Source organism: Sinocyclocheilus rhinocerous, unplaced genomic scaffold (genome assembly GCF_001515625.1).
Source record: "Sinocyclocheilus rhinocerous isolate Xijiao unplaced genomic scaffold, SAMN03320098_v1.1 scaffold2117, whole genome shotgun sequence".
Lineage (NCBI taxonomy): Eukaryota > Metazoa > Chordata > Actinopteri > Cypriniformes > Cyprinidae > Sinocyclocheilus > Sinocyclocheilus rhinocerous.
Genome location: NW_015626361.1, coordinates 2,600 through 21,635, shown reverse-complemented (window position 1 = coordinate 21,635; position 19,036 = coordinate 2,600). Strand labels below are relative to the sequence as shown.

At 35.6% G+C, this 19,036-nt stretch overlaps 2 protein-coding genes across 5 annotated transcripts in view; one reads left to right on the top strand and one right to left on the bottom strand.

The window, feature by feature from the left end:
• Nucleotides 1–1,787, bottom strand: part of kdm1a (lysine (K)-specific demethylase 1a) — a 17,940-nt gene extending 16,153 nt beyond the window's left edge. For all 4 annotated transcript variants that reach the window (XM_016516595.1, XM_016516606.1, XM_016516600.1 and 1 more), the window contains exons 1-2: nucleotides 1,715–1,787; nucleotides 505–789 (exon numbers count right to left, since the gene is read on the bottom strand). In XM_016516595.1, coding sequence (XP_016372081.1) covers nucleotides 505–768 — 264 coding nt within the window. In that variant the 5' untranslated portion in view covers nucleotides 769–789; nucleotides 1,715–1,787. The remainder of the gene's footprint in view (nucleotides 1–504; nucleotides 790–1,714) is intronic.
• Nucleotides 1,788–2,712: 925 nt separating this feature from the next.
• LOC107711619 (cell cycle control protein 50B-like) lies at nucleotides 2,713–8,815 on the top strand. Its single transcript, XM_016516622.1, has 8 exons — nucleotides 2,713–2,881; nucleotides 4,699–4,895; nucleotides 5,220–5,327; nucleotides 5,405–5,512; nucleotides 5,622–5,712; nucleotides 5,801–5,944; nucleotides 6,032–6,238; nucleotides 7,351–8,815. The coding sequence occupies exons 2-8, from the start codon at nucleotides 4,710–4,712 to the stop codon at nucleotides 7,533–7,535; spliced, it is 1,029 nt and encodes a 342-aa protein (XP_016372108.1). The 5' UTR covers nucleotides 2,713–2,881; nucleotides 4,699–4,709; the 3' UTR covers nucleotides 7,536–8,815.
• Nucleotides 8,816–19,036: the final 10,221 nt, after the last annotated feature.

Here is a 19,036-nt window from a genome sequence, read left to right as displayed (position 1 = left end):
AGCGGATCTAAATATTTATAATTAATTATAACTAGTTATAATTAATTATTCATATTTCCTCTTTGAGCTGATTCTCTACATGAGTATATTTAAGTGTTTGTATACAAATCAGCAAATTTCAACCTTCCATATTACTGACTCTCAGGTATATTTTACAGCATTAATTGAGAGATTTTTTTTTCCTCGAGAAAATTTGCCATGTCCTGTACCTGATATATATCCAAAATATTGAATCAAAACAAAATCGGAATCTAATCGAAAGCTTGTGAAGGATAATCAAATCGAATTGTGAAATGTGTGTCAAAACCCAGGCCTAGTATGTATTCAGATTAGTAATTAGAGCGATTTTAAAATTTCAGAGCAATAAAAAGTAGCGTATTATTTAGGGCCAATAAATAATTTCGCTTTACTCAGTTTTTCTGTCTCAGTTGACTCAGCTAAATACATAGGCCTGGCTCAATTATCCCTGTTCACAGATCAGGAAAAGTTCATAGAGATGTTTACCTTTGCTCTTTTACGGCGACTGGTCCTGCGTCCCTCTGCAGAATCTTGATCAACCCCTCCTGGTCCAGGAGGGTGCAGAAGAGGAGGTCCACCTGGTTCTCCACTTGGAGAAGCTCTCTCTTTCTTTTTCACATCTGCTGAACCTGGGCCAGAGGGACCGGCCGGAGCAGCCAGAGGAGCAGAGAGGGTTTCAGGAGCACGGTCTCCACCGTTACCCCCTGAGGAAGAGGAGGAACCTGGGTCTGACTTCTTACTGGACAGCATTACAGATGAACGAAGCCTCTCCTGAAATGAGGAAACAATTGCTGAAGGTAGTTGTACAAACAAAAGGTAATCAGAACATATGAACGGAGACAATCCAAAATGCTCTCCATTTATACATCTGTGGGTCCCTGTCATAATTCATAAATGTTTAAAGATGAATAATGATCAACTTAGATTCCTTCCACACAGTTTGGTCCTATAACTAACATAACGAATGTACTGTTTTCTATCACAGAGAACATGTACCAATGGCTGTGAATGCTCAAAACAACATGAGGTTTGCAGAAGTTTCATGACGCACTTGTGCACCTGCTCTGAACAAACAGGCATTGTTGGAGAGACACAAGCTGTTCAGGTATGAGAGGAGATTAGAGATGAGGGTAAATGTTGTATATTCATTTTCACTGTACAGCTTGCTAAACCTACGAAATTTTGGCATAATTCCTCTGCTCAATAGACCGTGAGCATACCGTCATCAAAACATGATCACATCGGCAGTACTCAACCTAAATAAAGTTGTATTTGAAGCAAACTGACTCTTTTTATCAGAAACCAACGCAATAAATAACCGACCTGAATATAATTTAACTACAAGTTTAGCGGTGTTAATAGAGCTGGCAGGTAAACGCTATAACGTTACCGCACATATTTAGGATCACAGCACCAAATCGCAGCTACTGTTAAAAAAAATTATTTTATTAAACGTTCGCAATTACTAATTTTTTAACTATGAAGAAATACGACAATTACTGTTGCGCTAATGCACTGGTTAGCTAATATGCTACTGCTAACGACACGAGCTGTTCTCTCTGCTGATCAAACTCCAAAAAAACTCAATTCTTCATTACCATTAATTACAATTATGACATAAAATATTAAAAATTTTATGCGTTAGTCTTATTTGCCGTCTTGCGATCTGTTTATAAAAAATATTATTCATATTTACCTCCTCGCGGCTATGGGGAGTCTAGCACAAAGAAACAGACGGCTGTCCCTACAGGAATCGTACAACCAATCCGGGTAGGCGACGAGGGTACAGAAGGCGGGATCTAAATTGCCCAGTGTTGTAATAGGGTAAAAGAGCAATCGATCAAATGTTTCAGAAAGTCAGGTTCAATTTATGCAAATGTGGCATGCAACGTTCACCTGTATGCGAACTTCACCTAAATCAATGACAAAAAAAGGTCCCATGACTTAAATTGACTCAAGTGTATAAGGGGCCCTCAGGGCTCATTAGAGGACCTCGGTAAATTAGCAAGGGAGACACAGATTGTCTTAAATTTATTTAAAATAAAGGTCGTTATATTTAAATCATTTGACATAAAAAAAGTTTACCAAATAAGCCAGGCTTATTTCAGTTAGTCTGACTTATTTTGAATCAAATCAACTGACAATAAGCCAGACTTAAATAAACCTGTTTTTTTTGTAAACTTGTTTTATGAAACAGGCCCCTGCTAAACAATTTATAAGTGCAACATGGACATCATTTACTACTCTGTAGAAAACTCTGTGACAATGTTTTCATAGAAACTAGTTGTAGCCTAAATAGTATTTTTTTTACAACAAATTTATATGAATGAATATGAGATTTAGTAAATTAAATAACAATGTTTAAGACTTACAAACAATATATTTATATATTTTTCTATAATAAACTATTATAACAATCCACCGGACAGAAGTGGAACTGGGTTAAGGCTAGATGGGATACAGCAAAAACTACTGGGCATGCGCACATCAATATAACGTATTTTTTCTCACACTGTACAACAATAATTACTATTTTTGCATTATTGTAAGGGGTAGGTTTAGGGTTGGGGTATGTGTAGACGTTAATAAAATCTAATATGTAGAAAATTCAATTTATTGTTAGCTTCCGGTTTTTGCTGTATCCCTTCTAGCCAAAGGGAGGAGTCATGTATGTGACGTAGGCGCAGTGGGAGGTGCGTTTACGCAAAGCGGAAAAGTTGATCCAGGTGCGGGTCGGACAGGTAAAACAGGTTGGTACGGAGCTGTGTGAAGCTGTGTCTCCGGTCGATGTACAATTCTTCCCGATTTATCAAAGAAATCACCTATAACAAGCCAAAGTGACCGCGTTGATATTTTTCTAAAGGTGAGTTTTTATCTGTTTATAAAGCTGTAAAGTTTCTGCTGGAGTGAGTGATTGTGATCGAGATTTTCCTGTTTTTCCTGCGACGTCACTCGTTGTTGTTGTAGTGCAGGTCATTCTTTCAAATATCCTTTTTTTTGTCTTTATCATGTTAGCCAAACTTTTGAGCTGTTTTTATAACAATGGACGTAAACTGAGAGTTAATGGATTTATGTCCATAATAATTCCATTAGTTTAAGTCAAATGTATTTAAATACTTTTTAATGCCTTTAGACTATTTATTTGTCTTAATTGTTCAGTTAATATACCTTGTCAGTAGACATGCATCAAAGAATAATGGTCATTTTTAACTAATCTTCACCATATCTCAAATCATGCATCAGTTATGCATTTAAAGGGGTCATATGATGTTGCTAAAAAGAACATTATTTTGTGTATTTGGTGTAATGAAATGTGTTTATGCGGTTTAAGGTTAAAAAAACACCCACATGTGACGACCCCGGGCTGGACTCCACTTCGTCCACGGTGAAAGCCGATCCGGCGATCCACAGCGCGAAGTTTATGTATTTCCTCAGCGACCAGCACGGATCAGCTCTAGGCATGAGAAAGCGGATATCGTCCTCGTTTGGAAGGCCAAACAAAGTATTTTCGCTTTCACAACTAAACACACAGCATCTCCACAACATGGCGCCGGTGTCAACAACACTACTACAGCGAGAATAAAAGTTACGCCTTCTTTCTTTGCGTGAACATTTGGACGGCGTTATGCTAATCTTCCCACACAGTGACATAGATATGTGGGGGCGTGTTTAAACGAGGTGTTTTAGGAGGGCGTGGACGAGCCTTAAAGGAACACTCCATTTTTGAAAATAGGCTCATTTTCCAACATTTAACTCCAGGGGAGTTGGAAAATGAGCCTATTTTCAAAAATAGTGGAGTGTTCCTTTAACTTTTATAAAGAATATCTCTTTGGATTTGAGACTTTAGTCTTTGCAACTTTAGGGATCTTATATATGCACGAACAGCTTGTAACACTCCAAAGAGAAAGGAAAATGTGAAATTGCATCATATGACCCCTTTAATAACATTCTGTGATGGAAATGTCATTTTAAACATTTTTGGAATAAAATGGTCAACTTCATTTTCATGCTTTATGAATACACACAATTAAACTAGCCTATATTTTTACCCTTTTTCCATAATGTGGCAAAATTAAATCTTGATTAGAAATTATGCTTACTACATGAAAATGTATGTTTTTTTTAAATTTATTTATAGTTCTTTATTTCGTCACGTGTCATATTTGATCTCAAGCATGCTGTTAACTGTTATTGTTCTGTGAGGTGGAAATGATACCACAACTGAAGATTATTATTATTTTTTAAATAAATGTATATGAATAATTTTCACACAAATCTTAAAATTGTTTACAGTAGTAGATAGTTAACATTAATTCATCTTTTTATGATGTATTTTCATATTTAAAAATATTGGGACAACGCTAAAATAATACAATTGATACATTAAAAAGTCCTTTGAAAAGTCACGAATGGTGAAGGCATAGTAAAAAAAAAAAGTTTCCAGTACAGCTTTAAATCTAACCTTCATATAACAAAAAGGTAAAGGGTAACATCTGTTCTTTTTAATAAAATATAAACTCCTGGTTTACAAAAGTTCCCAAAGATGAAGAAACATCCAGTGTTTGATGTATTATTTGTTGCACTGCACTCTGATCTCTTTTCCTTTGGGCTTTTAAAAGGGGAATTATTATTTTATCTATGAAATGTAGGTGCACACAGTAAGCTTGTCCTTCCTTTCAGAGGACATCAGGATGAAGAATGAGGGAGAGGCAGCTAAACGGCCTGACAACACAGCATTCACGCAGCAACGGCTCCCGGCATGGCAGCCCATACTCTCCGCTGGCATCGTCATTCCCGGCTTTCTCCTCATTGGTTTGGCTTTCATAGGCATCGGAATTGGCCTCTTTCTGACCTCACAGACCATCCAAGTGTGGGAGGTAAGCATTTACTGTGGGACAACAACAGAAAACAGTTCACTGGGTGGATGACATGGCATTGTATGGTAGAGTTTGTCCATCCTTTGATTAAGTAGCATATCTATTAGTTCAAACAAATGTACTGAGGTCTGTTACTGGTTGTTTGTTAAAGGATAGACAACACTATTTAAACATTCAAGTCTGTTTTAGAGTTAATGAACCCCTGGCTCTACATTAGTGCCTAGTAGTTGACTTAGTTTGGAGGTGCTGTCATGCCGTGGTCTTTTGTGCAAGGTGAGAGACATTAATTCAAGATTAATTCTCTCTTTTCTCACCATGTCACAGATGGATTACACGGGCGTTGAGAAGGATTCACCCTGTTTCCGCTGTACGATCCTAAGTAACCAAAACTGCACCTGTGAAGTCACATTCTCCCTCAGCACATTATTTACGGTAAAGTCTGTTTTGAAGCCTGATTTTTCTTTCTCTCTCAGTTAGAAAGTGACTGATAATGTCTGTGGTGCTTTCAGGGCCCTGTCTTCTTTTACTATGGCCTGTCTAATTACTACCAGAACTTCAGAAAATATGGTGTGTCAAAAGACTATTATCAGCTCGCTGGCGATACAGGATACTTCAAGGTTTGCATTTGGCATGAACAATCTTTTAAATGTTGTTTTAACTTTTGGATCTTTCTTTTTATGTAATGAGTCCTACTTTCCTTGTTTTTATTTTCATCTGACTTTCTAGAGTCCAGAAGCAGATTGCGCTCCATATGCGTATGACTCCAAAAAGAACCCCATTGTCCCATGTGGAGCTATAGCGAATAGCATTTTCAATGGTATCATTTCAGATTTGTAGATTAACTTCATGAATGAATTTAGCTCTGAAATGCATAACTAATCATTTGTTTATGTGTTTCTGCAAAGACACATTTGAGCTCTACCAAATAATCAATGGTACGAAGAAGCAGGTGCCATTAGACGGTAAAGGAATCTCCTGGTGGACTGATTACAACATAAAGTACAGGAACCCTTCGCCTGTGAATGGCTCCTTTGCAAAATCTTTCGATGGTACTTAGCCCTAAAGTTTTTAGTTATGTTGATTTGAGACTTGGAATTGAACTAAAATTCTTTATATTTATTAATGCTGATTAACAGGTACAGTGAAGCCCATAAACTGGCCCAAGCCGGCATATGAGCTGGACCTCATAGACCCAAACAACAATGGTTTCCTGAACCAGGACTTTCTTGTGTGGATGAGGAGAGCTGCACTTCCTCAGTTCAGGAAGCTGTACCGGCGAATCACAGATGGTGATTATGCCGCGGGGCTCCCTGCTGGAAACTACTCTCTGAAAGTGCATTACAGTATCCTTCTCATGAAAGTCAAAACTCACTCAAGACGTAGGGATTAATAATGGGATTTTTATGTTTTATTCATTTGACCAAGTTTGTAGGACTTACAGGTTTTACAGGTTGGGTGTGGCTTTAAGCTGGTCCAGTGCAGAATATAGAAGCAACAAACAAGGGTTTTGAATATGTAAATCGATGAAAAGGCATAACGGTCAAAAAAGCAGATCTTGTCTTAAAGGTACACTTTTGTAAAAAAAAATAAAAAATTCTCCTTATACACAAGTTTTCCACAAAAGGAAATTAATTTTACTTTTGAAAAAATGTTTAACATCATGTAAACTACCCCAAAAAAGTTTAGGGTTTGTAAGATTTAAAAAAAAGTTTTTAAAAGTAGTTATGCTTACCAATGCATTTATTTGATTGAAAATACAGTAATATTGTAAATTATTATTACAATATAAAGTAACTCTTTTCTATTTTAATACGTTTTAAAATGTGATGGCAAAGCTGAATTTTTAATATTGTCCTATCCTAACAAACCATACATCAATGGAAAGCTTATTTATTCCGATGCTGTATAAATCTCAATTATGAAAAATTGACCCTTATGACTGGTTTTGTGGTCCAGGGTCACATATGCTGATTTGGTGCAACATTTCTTCTTATTATCAATGTAGAATACAGATTTGTTTTAAATTGTCTTTTGTAACATAATGTAACATAAAAGTTGTTACTGCCTGATCAATTTAATTAACTGTTACTTTTGATCAATTTAATTCAGCCTTGCTGAATGAAGTATTAATTTCTTTCAAAAGGGACCACATGACGAAATCTCGCTTTATCTTTTTAACCCTCCTGTTATTGTAATTTTTGCTTGTGTAATAAATTATTTATGGCTGATAGTGAATAGAGGATTTCTACAATGGTATTGGTGACTGAAAACCTGCTTTTTCTTCAGGTGTCAAAATGTGTCCACAATGACTGCCTGTGCAACAAACGCCTTTAAGGAAAAGTTTCAGAAGCGCTTGTTTTCTGGGGAAAGGACAGTTTAAAAAAAAAAATGCAATAGAAATGTTCACATGCAGCATGAATGAACCATGTTTGTTTCTTAACCACATCATTTCCAGACTACCCAGTACTGAGTTTTGATGGACGTAAGAAGGTGGTCTTCAGCAACGTGTCTTGGATGGGAGGGAAGAATGACTTCTTGGGCATTGCTTATTTAGTAGTTGGCTCCTTGTGTGTGGTCATGTCAGTGGTTATGCTAGTTGTTTATGCCAAATTCAAATTCTCAGATGATGATGATGCATGATGATGCAAGGTAGCTTTGCTTATAAAGACCAGCTCGTACATGCATCAAAAAACAAGAAAGAAAAGAAATAAGGGATTCATTAAGATGGTGCCAAATGTTATTTTCAGACAAAAACATCATGGTCTAGATAATCATTTTGCATTCACGTGTTAGAAAGTTTTAACTTCAGGTCATTTATTTATTTTTAATCTGGAATTGTTTACTAAAAGAACTTTAATGTTCTAAGAGTGACATCTTCAAATGAGTTCATATGGCTTAGAATCTGAAGATCAAAATTGTTATCTGAAGTCATTATTCAGGGAATGTTATGTGTTTATTTTTGTCTACTTTGACTCTCTCAGGTATAAAAGATGAATTAGCAATTTAATTAGCTATTTTGTTTGGTTTCTGGACAATACAGATTCAATCTTATAATGGTTTTTAAATTTGTTTAAAACTTAGATTTCTTGACTACTCAAGAAATGTTTAACAGATATATGGACAGAGACAGTCTCAGGTGCCATATCTACCTGTCAAATGCATAGCTTGGTTAAAGCTTTGCGTATGTTTAGTTTCATATATTGAGAATTAAAATGTATTGCAGCTTGTATATTTTCTGTAATAAACTTAAAATGCTGTTTTATAATATTAAAAGGTTTACACAAGCATTTTATTGCTGTCTTATAATATTTAGCCATAACGGCAGCACTGTTTTTGTTGTGAGCTTTTAACTGTTTCAAGCATGAAAGATTTTATTTCCAAGCAAGGGAAATGCTGTGCTTTTACAGTGCCATTTGTACTGGACAAGTTAAATGAAAGTGAAGGGCGAATCTTGACTTCGTTTGCACGCATCGGTGATATTGATCCCTGTTAGTGAAGGAGCTCTTATTTGGGAGCAGTATTCTGTGCAGAGTTTAGCTCTAATTCAGCACTCTGGTTCAGTGTCTTTTGAAATACAATGTTTGAATAGTGAGGATAGAACAGTATTCAGATTGAATCTGCTCATAATTATCGCTTTTGTGTACCGCTCATAATTAACACTTGATTGTCTGGACCTGATTTTTAATGTTACTTAAAATAAAAAAGGCTATCGTCTGCACATGAGTTTGGCAAGTAAAGATGACAATTAAGATTTGTGATAAATTCAATTGCAAAATTATTGAATTTCTGAAACCCTCCATCACACTTGTGCCTTTGTATACATCATTTAACATTAGGCTGCTTTGGGGAGAATATACACTATGCCCCAAAAAAGTTTGGAGTTGGTAATCTGTTAATAAATTTGATCTCTCTTATGCTCACCATGGTTGAATTTACTTGGTCAAAAATGCAGTAAAAATGGTATTATTGTGAAATGTTATTACATTATAAGGCTACTGAAAATTCAGCTATTACTAAGTTTTCATTGTCACATGATCCTTCAGAAATCATGCTAATATACCGGTGCAACATTTTTTGCTGATATCGATGTTGAAAACAGATGCGCTGCTTAATATTTTTGTGGAAACCATGATAAAATTTTTTCAGGATTGTTGAGTAGAATATTCAAAAGAACTGTATTTTATTTGAAATAGAAATGTTTTGTAACTTTTTACATTTCTTTACTGCCACACTTTGTTTATTTAACGCATCTTTTCCGAATAATGTATTAATTTCTTTTTTAAAAATCTTACCCCAAACCTTTGAAAGGTATTAGCCTATAGTAAAAGAGAACTGTAAATGGAGTTTGATTAATAGCTGCTATAAATAATAATGAAGCAAATAGGATGATGCGCAATGAAATTTGTAACACTGCTGTATGTGCACTAGGTGGCACGGTTGGGTCAAGGTTACGTGTTAGTAGTAGTACACCTGCTGCATAGATAGGCTACTTCCATCTCTCACTTCTTCTTTTACTCTTTATAAACTTGTAACTGTTATTTAAATAGCTTAACTATTTAATTAACCATTTTACCGTCCAAGATGGCTTTTTTATTAAAGCTAGAGTAGGCCTACGCTATATGTTGGAATCCCTTTATTTCGATTTGTAATCTCATTAGAAGGTTTAAAAGCCTCACCTCGCTCGGTTGTTAGGTTTGTAGACGTGAGGTGCACCAGGTTGTGGATGTGTTGAGTGTTAGAGTGCCTGTAGTGGCGGTTCTCCCGCTGATGACTGTGTCGTCTACACCGATAGTTTTGGCCGGGCTGCTATCACTGTTTTTGTATTATTAGCCTGTGATATGGGTGCCTTCATTTCCTGTTCTTTCAGATGTTTGAAGCAGGCCTAATATTGGAAAGGCTGAGAGGAGAGAGCAAAAAACATCAACAAGGCCAGAGGTGCATCTCTCTTTCATTTCTTCGCCTCTCTTTTCTTAATATAGGCATTGCATTACAAGTGCAAGTGATGACGGTTCGTGTGCGGGTGTTTTTACTCTGGAGAGCAAGGGTCTTTATGAACAGAACAGATATTTATTAGACATTATCCTACTGGTTCCGCCCTTCTGGAAAGCTCCATAGCCTATAGGCCTATTGTTTTACTCTTCATAGCCATTTCATTTGTCGGACCCCGACCAATAATGTAAAGCACTGTGATATTATTGAAGTGATAAGTGTTGCTATAACAACATATCCTGTACATAATGACCAGTTTCATGACCGTAATAAGCACGAAAGGTTTTTATTTCCGAGCGAGGTAGAGCAGAGAGTTCCTCTACTGGACAATTTGAGTCGAATCTTTACTGACTCGCCAGGACTTCATTAGCGCACGTCGGTGGTATTGATGCTGTAAGTGAGTGGAGGGAATTTTAGCGCAGTGGAGTAGCCTATACATTAAGACCTATGTTTTTACAGTGATTCAGTCCCGCAGTGTTTGCAAAGTATTGATAAACAAACTTGAATTGAAATAAATTCAAGCATTCGGAACTCTCGCGCACAACATCCTACTGCGACAACACCCTTATTTAAATGAGTGCACAACTTCACTCAGGCTCTAAAAATAGATTGATTTCACACTATCAAGCAATTATGAACCCGTATTATGGTTTCTGAGGATTCCGCATCACAGAATGCAGAATGTCGAACAATTAAGACAGCCAACGTGACTGTGGCAGGTTGCAGGTTCAGGTCACAATGGCTTCAAAATTGTATGATCTGTCTATTGTGTGAGTAGGATGCGTTTCATACAAGATATGGCAACTGGACAATCTTGGAATAATATATTGATGTGATTACATTTACATTTAGTCATTTAGCAGACGCTTTTATCCAAAGCGACTTACAAATGAGGACAATAAAAGCAGTCAAAACTAACAAAAGAGCAACAATATATAAGTTGATTATTCATATAACGAGGTAGGGCTATACAAAGAGTTGGGAATTTCGGGAGTTTCCCGGGAGAAATTACAAAACGGGAGATGGGTGTGAAATACGGGAGACTCCCGGGAAAAACGGGAGTGTTGACAGGTATGGTCTGGGTGTCTGGAAGCACCCATCAGTTTCACACATATAACAGCTTGCTATATATATATTATTTATTTTAACAATGATGGATGTCAGATAGCAGAGAAACAACAACACTCATCTTAAGATGTGGGTATTGACAGGACTGTATGTCAGAATCTGCAAAAAAGCAAAATAAATAATAATAATAAAAAAATCTTAATCAGTATTTGTGTCTAGTTTCCCAATACAAATATCTATAAACATTTGTTAAACAAGACACATTTTCTTTACAAGCAAAACTGAAGATACTAAGATTAGCTAGACTCCTTGCAGGGGCTTTTTTCTTTTCTTTTCTTTTGCATAACATCTCTACATTTTGCTAAATATAAATAATTTATCAAAAGTGACCATAAAGATTATTACATTGTTACAAAATATCTATTTGAAATAATCTTTTTTTTTTTTTTTTACCTTTTTATCAAATTAACTTAAAAAAGAAATATAATAATAATACAATTTCCATAAAAATATTACACACAACAGTTTTTTAATAATTTAATAATTAGTATTCAATTCAAGTTTATTTGCGCTATTTCACGATACAAATCGTTGCAAAGCAACTTTACAGCAAATTAAGTTTCTACAATATTTAGTAGAAGCTTATCAGTGGTGATTGTCAGTTAATGTACATATGGCAGAAATGTACAGAAAAATCAATTAAAGACATAATCAAACAGACGATTATGCATATTATATGATGCAATCAAACGTATAGCAAAATGTGGTAGTTCTGTCGTTCTGTGGTAGTCCAGTCTAGAGGTCATGAATGCATGAACTAGCTTTTCTGCATCAGAAATAGGTAACGTTTCGTAACTTGGCAATGTTTCTAAGATGGAAGAATGCTGTTTTTGTAACATGGGAAATATGATTTTCAAAAGACAAGTTTCTAGTAATAATGAAACATTTTCTGAGCAGCATTTTATAATGATTTCTGAAGGATAAATTACATTTTAAAATATATTACAATTGAAAACAGTTAAAATATTAGTATTTTACAGTATTACTATTTTTATTTTTGATCAATGCAACCTTGGCAAGCATAAGAAACTTCATTCACAGATTTTGAATGACAGTGTGTATGCTTAAAATAAGAAAAGATCATATACATTGCCTTTCTGTTTGAACTGGGGGTTGAGTTTGATAAATTATTTGCATTTTGTGCATAATAAATGTAATTATAAACCAAAAATGTGTAAATAATTTATTCATGAATTGGATTAGATGGATTAGATATTGTGGCATTCCACTAAGCATTGATTAATTTGCATGCCATGTTCAATGCTGATTTATAGCTTCAAAAGGACAATCACTGTTAAAATGAAGTTACAAAATTTATAAACACCCTAAAATGCGCATAATACCCTGAAGTATTTAAAGATTCCTCTTAAATGGCTTTCCATTAATATGAAATGAAATGTCTAAGAACTGCACCCTGCGGCTGAGTTTTGCAAGTGATCATCAATCTTGACGTTAATTAGAAAAAGATTCCCACACAAGTGGACGCTGGTCCTCAGTCCCTCTGGCCACCTCCATTTGGGAAAGAACTCCTGTCTCTGGTCGTCCCTTTGGGAGAGACATTTTCATAACATCATAAAACATTATAAAAGTAAAAAAAAAATATATATATTATGAACTGTGAACTGAAGCTTCTTAATCTCTATAACAAAGTGGCCAAATTTACGATGTACGCATATCTGGAAGAGATGTGAACGAAGGGTTTAAATTGGGAGAGTGATAATAAATTTCAAGCAGTATGAATAAGAAAGATTGAGAGTCTTGACCTCCGGCGTCACTTTAAGCAGGTCTGGATACAGTCTTAAATTTGTATTAACATTCACGATTTGTATCATCTTTCTACATTGTCTCTCTCATTAAACCCTGATTTGCCTCTAATTGGAAGTAAATGGCTGGCAGTTCAGTGCTAATCACTGTAATTGTGATCTCATTTGGTGTGCTTGATAACTGGCCTGCTCTGACTTCATCAGCCACCCAAATGCAGAGGAGAGGTTGAATTATATTCAGCCAGTAGACTGTGTGTGTTTTTTAAATTAATATTGATTTAAAGTAAGGCACAATTCACCCTATCAGACAGATTCAGAGGGTATCGCAGAAGCACTGCCACAGTGCTGCAGTGGCCCTAAATTAAGTTTTTTATAATTTGGGCTTGCGTTTATATGTCGAGTTGCTTGATTTGAATTTGTTATTTTTTCTCCCAAGTGAATCTGTAAGTAAACCTACACAACAGATTTGAGGAAGTGTCTTGCTGCGTTGCTCTGTGTGACAGTAATGAGAATTGGCATCTTTATTTTGGATCCTGTGAGAACCCAACGGTTACCCCTCATTGCATGACTGAGGGCCACAAAAGTTTGTTCTAAAATAAGGGACTGATTGTTGTGTTTGACTGTCTGTTTGTGTTCTGCTTCTTTCATGTCACATAAAGCCAGAGAGATGGGCTGACTCTGTGCAAAGCAGGGTGTTAGTTGCGAGTCCGCATGGATAAATTTAGCTTCTTCATGTCACCTCACTGTCTCTGATATAGACATAAACTCGCTGGCTGAGTTTGGGATTCAGGCCATTGTGGTTTCTAGGTTGCCTTACTTTGTCTGTTTTTGTGGCAGTCCTCCTGCGGTTTTGTGCTCTTTTTATGCACTTATCAAATCTATAAAGAGAACTGATTTAGTATGCAACTATGTATAAGGTGTTTTCATTATGTACTTTGCTTTACATTCTCTGTTTGTACTGATAATCATGTGCTTAATTAATGACATGTCATGGTGTCAATTAAGCCACAGTACAAAAAAGCCACCAAGCACTGTAAATGTGCTTTTGCAAGCAATTGCTTTCAAACCTTCACTATCTTTTGGAATTAGGTTATTTAAAAAAATAAAAATATTAAAATGTAAATTAAATGTATATATTAATATATGATTTTAATATAATACATTTAAATCTTAAAGAATAGAAATATTTTGAATTAGTTTGTGTTATATTTTATACTAATTAAATATGTTATAAAATGTTAATTATTATTATTATTTGAAAATAAGCTATAGATGTGATATTTTCATATTCTTTTGGTCAGATGCACTTAAAGCAAATGCTGCATATTTATTGTCACAATCCCCAGTCACCAGTCCATTCAATGCTGCATATTTATAAAGTTGCATTGGAAATGTCACTTTTTGTTATTACTTACACAGTGGCCATCATTTTTATGATAATTTTTTTTCATAATTTTTTTTTTGTTTGTTTATTTTTCAGACCCGAAGATTACTGTGGTTCAGGGGCGTACGATGCATTGTTGTGGAAATGCGGAATGATATGTGGAACTAGCTAGTCACGACTTTTTCTCGAACATGGTCGCATCTCCATCATTTGAACCACCACATTGGTTCAACAATATAGGGCCATTGTTCGTGACGTCACATGCATGTGATGGAGTAATAACTTCTGCTAATTAATTGATTCGAGATCTCTGAGATGCTGATGTGTGGAACATGGCACTTTAGGACCAGTTGCATATAAGGTTTAGACTAGTCTTACAAGTTAGTCATCTAATTTTTTTCTTTAAGACTGGTCATAATTTTTTTTAAATTTGGTTACACAAAAATGTAGATTAGTTTAAGTTGAATCCAAAAAACGAGACTGATTACCCTTTGGCTAACGGCTTGTTGATCAGACAAGTTCTTAAGACACTGTCTTAACATAGAGGCTAAGTTTATGCAACTGGCCCCTGATGACTAATTTACTATTTTTTTCCCTCTCATTTTACTTTATTTGATGTTTGATTCATCGCAGGTTCCCTCTTACATCATACTTCGGGGTTCCCTTAGGCATTTATGCACATGCCGCACTCTTCAAAAATGGCGCTTATTGAGGACATGCAAAGATATATAGATTAAAATGCATATACATTTAGATAGAATTGAAGATATAGATTGTACTGCACGTTAGCTTGCTTAATGTGCTCAAGAGCACAATTTATTTAAATCCATATGTCTTACTAACAAGAAACTATGCTTCTAACCACAGGTCGAGAGCTGTAGTTCCAATCATATAAGTTTGCGATGCTGTTTGCGAATGTTTGTTTGAACTATGGTTTCGGGAAACACCGAATCATTGAACTATGTTGGTAACGATGGAACTTGCAACCATAGTTGGCAAACAATGCTTTTTGGAAATGCACCCATGAGCAGTAATCATTCTGGACAGACAGCTTTGCTTTGGGGCTTAAAATTGTTTCATAATTGTCAACTCTGGCTGTTCCTCCCAAGATTTCATTCTGGCACTTCTAGACTTTTTATTGCAGTGACCTTGTGCTTGGTCACCGGGGGGCTTAGGGTTGACATCCTAAGCTGCTTTGTGGAAATCTCTGTTGTTGAAAGCCAATTTACAAGTTGAAATCTTTAATTAGAAAATGCATTTCTGTGCCAATGCAGTTGTCACAATCCCCAGTCACCAGTCAGTTACTCTCCACTTCTTCCTTGTCTGGTCTCGTCTCTCCACGTTTGAGGACTTACCTGGTTACTTCCTTGGATACTTACCTGTCTTCAGTCAGTCTTCAGTTCCAGTCTTCACTAAGCCTTCACCCAACGCACACCCGCCTGCAACAAACAAAGAACTGTTTATGCTCAAGCTAACTGCTATCTATCTTCCCTGAATTATATACTCACCTGTTTACCACGCTGCTTCTCTGAAATACCTGTGAATAAAGACTTTGTTGACCTTTCTTGAGTCTTCTCCTTCTGTACTTATGACCGCAGTATATGTTATGTGCATTTATCTCTCATTCACACTGCTTTTAATCTACTACATGACTGATTTATCTCCCGCTCAGATTCTGTCTTTTTCTATAGCGTCCCTCAATAAGTGTATTTTGATAACATTGGTAATGACTTCAAGTCTGTATTGTTCTGAACACAAACAGGGAAGACTGTGCAGAAATTGGCCAAACATTTCATTTGTGCATCTCAGCTTCTTACACTCTAAAAGGTACAAAACTGGGGCTGTACTTTTTCAAAAAGGTACACTTATGGTACTGATATGTACGTTTAAAGACCCTTTAGGTACTTTTTTTTCTAAGAGTACAGGAGAAAATGTTACTGTTGCAAATGCTCAGGCATTGTAAAGAAGGCCTCTGGATTTTCTCCAATAAAGTGTTTTTTTTTTAGGACGGAGGTTTTCAATCTGAGCAGACATGCATATAACATGTCAGAGCTTTAGTAAAAGGGTAGCTTTTCTGTGAATATTGATGGCCCAATCATCACAAACCCTACCATACTGCTTCAAAATATAGTTATACGGACAGTTTTTGGGTGAACTATTCCAAGTTTCTCTTATTTTGTCCTGCTTTTGAAGTCTAGGAGAAACAATTGAGATATTAAAGAGGTCTCATTTGGGATTTGTCTTTCTTATGTGATGCAACAACCTTGAATAGATTCGCTCATCTTTCCGCATTTCACAATTTTCACACCTCTCATGTATTCCTGAGCCTCATAAGTGTAGATTTATATTATGTGTCAGTGTTTGATGTTGTGCAGCATGGAAACGCTGAACAGGAAAGCGCTGTTTCACACTGCCACATCCACTCAGAGCTGAGCAGATGACACTGCCCTTCACACACTCTGTCTTCCTCTGCCCATCAACCCTGAGGCTGTATCACTCTCAAACAATCCCGCTGGACTGACGGAGCAGTTGGCATGTTGTTGCATTGTGGAGACTGACTGGAGAGATACAGGCAGCGACAGCAAAAAGAGAAATGCTGTGACATCATCATCACATGAAACGTGTGTCTCCATGAAACCACATCGGTTGGTATTGAAGGGAAAGTTGTATTTGAGGGATTAGTTCACCTGAAACTAAATTCTGTCATCATTTATTCACCCTCATGGCTTTCTTCCTTCTGTAGAGATTTAGAGTATAATGTGTTGGGCGTGCTTCTATTAAAATGCAACGAATGGAGACTTTGAAACAGGCCAAATAGGTCCATAAATCTATCATAAAGGTGGTCCAAGCTAATCGGTCCATGTGTTCATAAGAAATACGATAGTTTTGAAATTTAAGTTGTTGTTCACTCATAATCTTTCCCTACAGTGGGCTGTTATTTGCTCCAATCGGATTATTGAGGCATTGAGTAGAACTAAATTAGTCCAATTCATAAACAAATCATACACTGGTTTTGTAAACTGGATGAAACCTATTCACTGAAAAGATCTGATTCAAAAGAATGATTTGTTCACCAGTGCTACTTCTCTCATGACTGATTTTCAGGGAATAGTGACTTTTGGTCTGTATAACTTCAGAAGACTTGAAATATTGTTTAAAACTTTTATGGTGCCTTTTTGCTATTTTGGAGTTTGACAGTTCCAGTCCTCATTCACTTTCATTATATTGACGAGCATACTCTTCAAAATAAGAAAGACATCCATAAAGGTTTGGAATGCCATGAGGGCAAGTAAATGATTGGAAAGATTTATGACATTGTCTTGTTAATACACCCCGGCTTTGTAAACTGGATGAAACGGATTCACTAAAAAGATGATTTAAAGAAGGATTCATTCACCAGTCAGACTGTGCTACTTCTCTCATGACTGATTTTCAAGGAATAGTGACTTTTGGTCTGTATAACTTCAGAAGACTTGAAATATTGTATAAAACTTTTATGGTGCCTTTTTTTATTTTGGAGTTTGACGGTTCCAGCGCTCATTGACTTTCATTATATTGAAAAGAATGACCAGCATACTCTTTAAAACAGGAAAGACATTCATACAAGTTTAGAATGACATGAGGGAGAGTAAATGATGACGAATTGTCATTTTTGGGTGAACTATCCCTTTAAAGCATTTTCAGCCCAGAGCTTTTCATGAACCCACCTGTATCTGTTTACATGAGCCCGAAGAGCTGTCCAAATGTTTTTCTGTGGGTAGCAGGTGTATTGCCTTCTACTCCATTCTTGTTACATAAAAAAATCTTCCTCCCTAAACTTAAAAAAATGCATGCAGTGTTCTTTTATTTTTGTTGTCATATTAAGTTTTAAATTTTGCATGGGATTAGTGCACACACCTGTATAATGGTGTGAACATCAGCTTTGCCCTCTGGCAGGTTTCTTCTATAACGGAATAGTGGCTTATAATAATACATATTTCACAGTTTAGACAATGTTTAATTTATAACCTAACACCATATCCAAATTGACAGGAAAAAACAACTAGCGATAAATTGATAACATTTCTTACATATACACTACCGTTGAAAAGTTTGTGGTCAGAAAAAAGTCTGTTATGCTCACCAAGGCTGCATTTATTTGATCAAGAAATATAGTGAAACAGCAAAATTGTGAAATATTATTACAATTTAAAATAACGGTTTTCAATTTAAAAATGTAATTCATTCCTGTGATGGCAAAGCTCATTTTTCAGCATGCATTACTGCAGTCTTCAATGTCACATGATCCTTTAAATTATTATTTTTATTAATAATTTTGAAAACAGTTGTGCTGCTTAATATTTTTGTATAAACAATTATAAAAAAAATTTCAGGACCCTTTTATGAATAGAAAGTAAAAAAAAAAACAGCATTTATTTGAAATATAATCCTTTTTTGACATTATAAATATCTTTACTTTCACTTTTGATCAATTGAATACATCCTTGCTGAATAAAAGTATTAATTTCTTTCAAAAGCTTTAGTGTAAATCTATAGCACTATACATCTTTATGTCCTAAGTTACCACAGTCATGACAATTGTTTTCTATTATGTCATGCTGAGAAGCCCCATGTACTATAAATTCTGCAAACTAAATTCTGCTCCTTATTGTACATTAAACATCAAATACATTCAAATCAACTGTGACTATAAGTACATTTACATACACTTCAGTTCAGTTTAATTTCAATCAGACTAAAGCAATAACTCATGTCTTAAATGTGATGTAAGCGCTTTAGTCAGACTGAAATCATAGTAGCCACACATTATTTTGCGCACAATGTGTATTTAATTTTTCAAATATGTGATTGCATTGTGTCATGTATATTTAGACAGG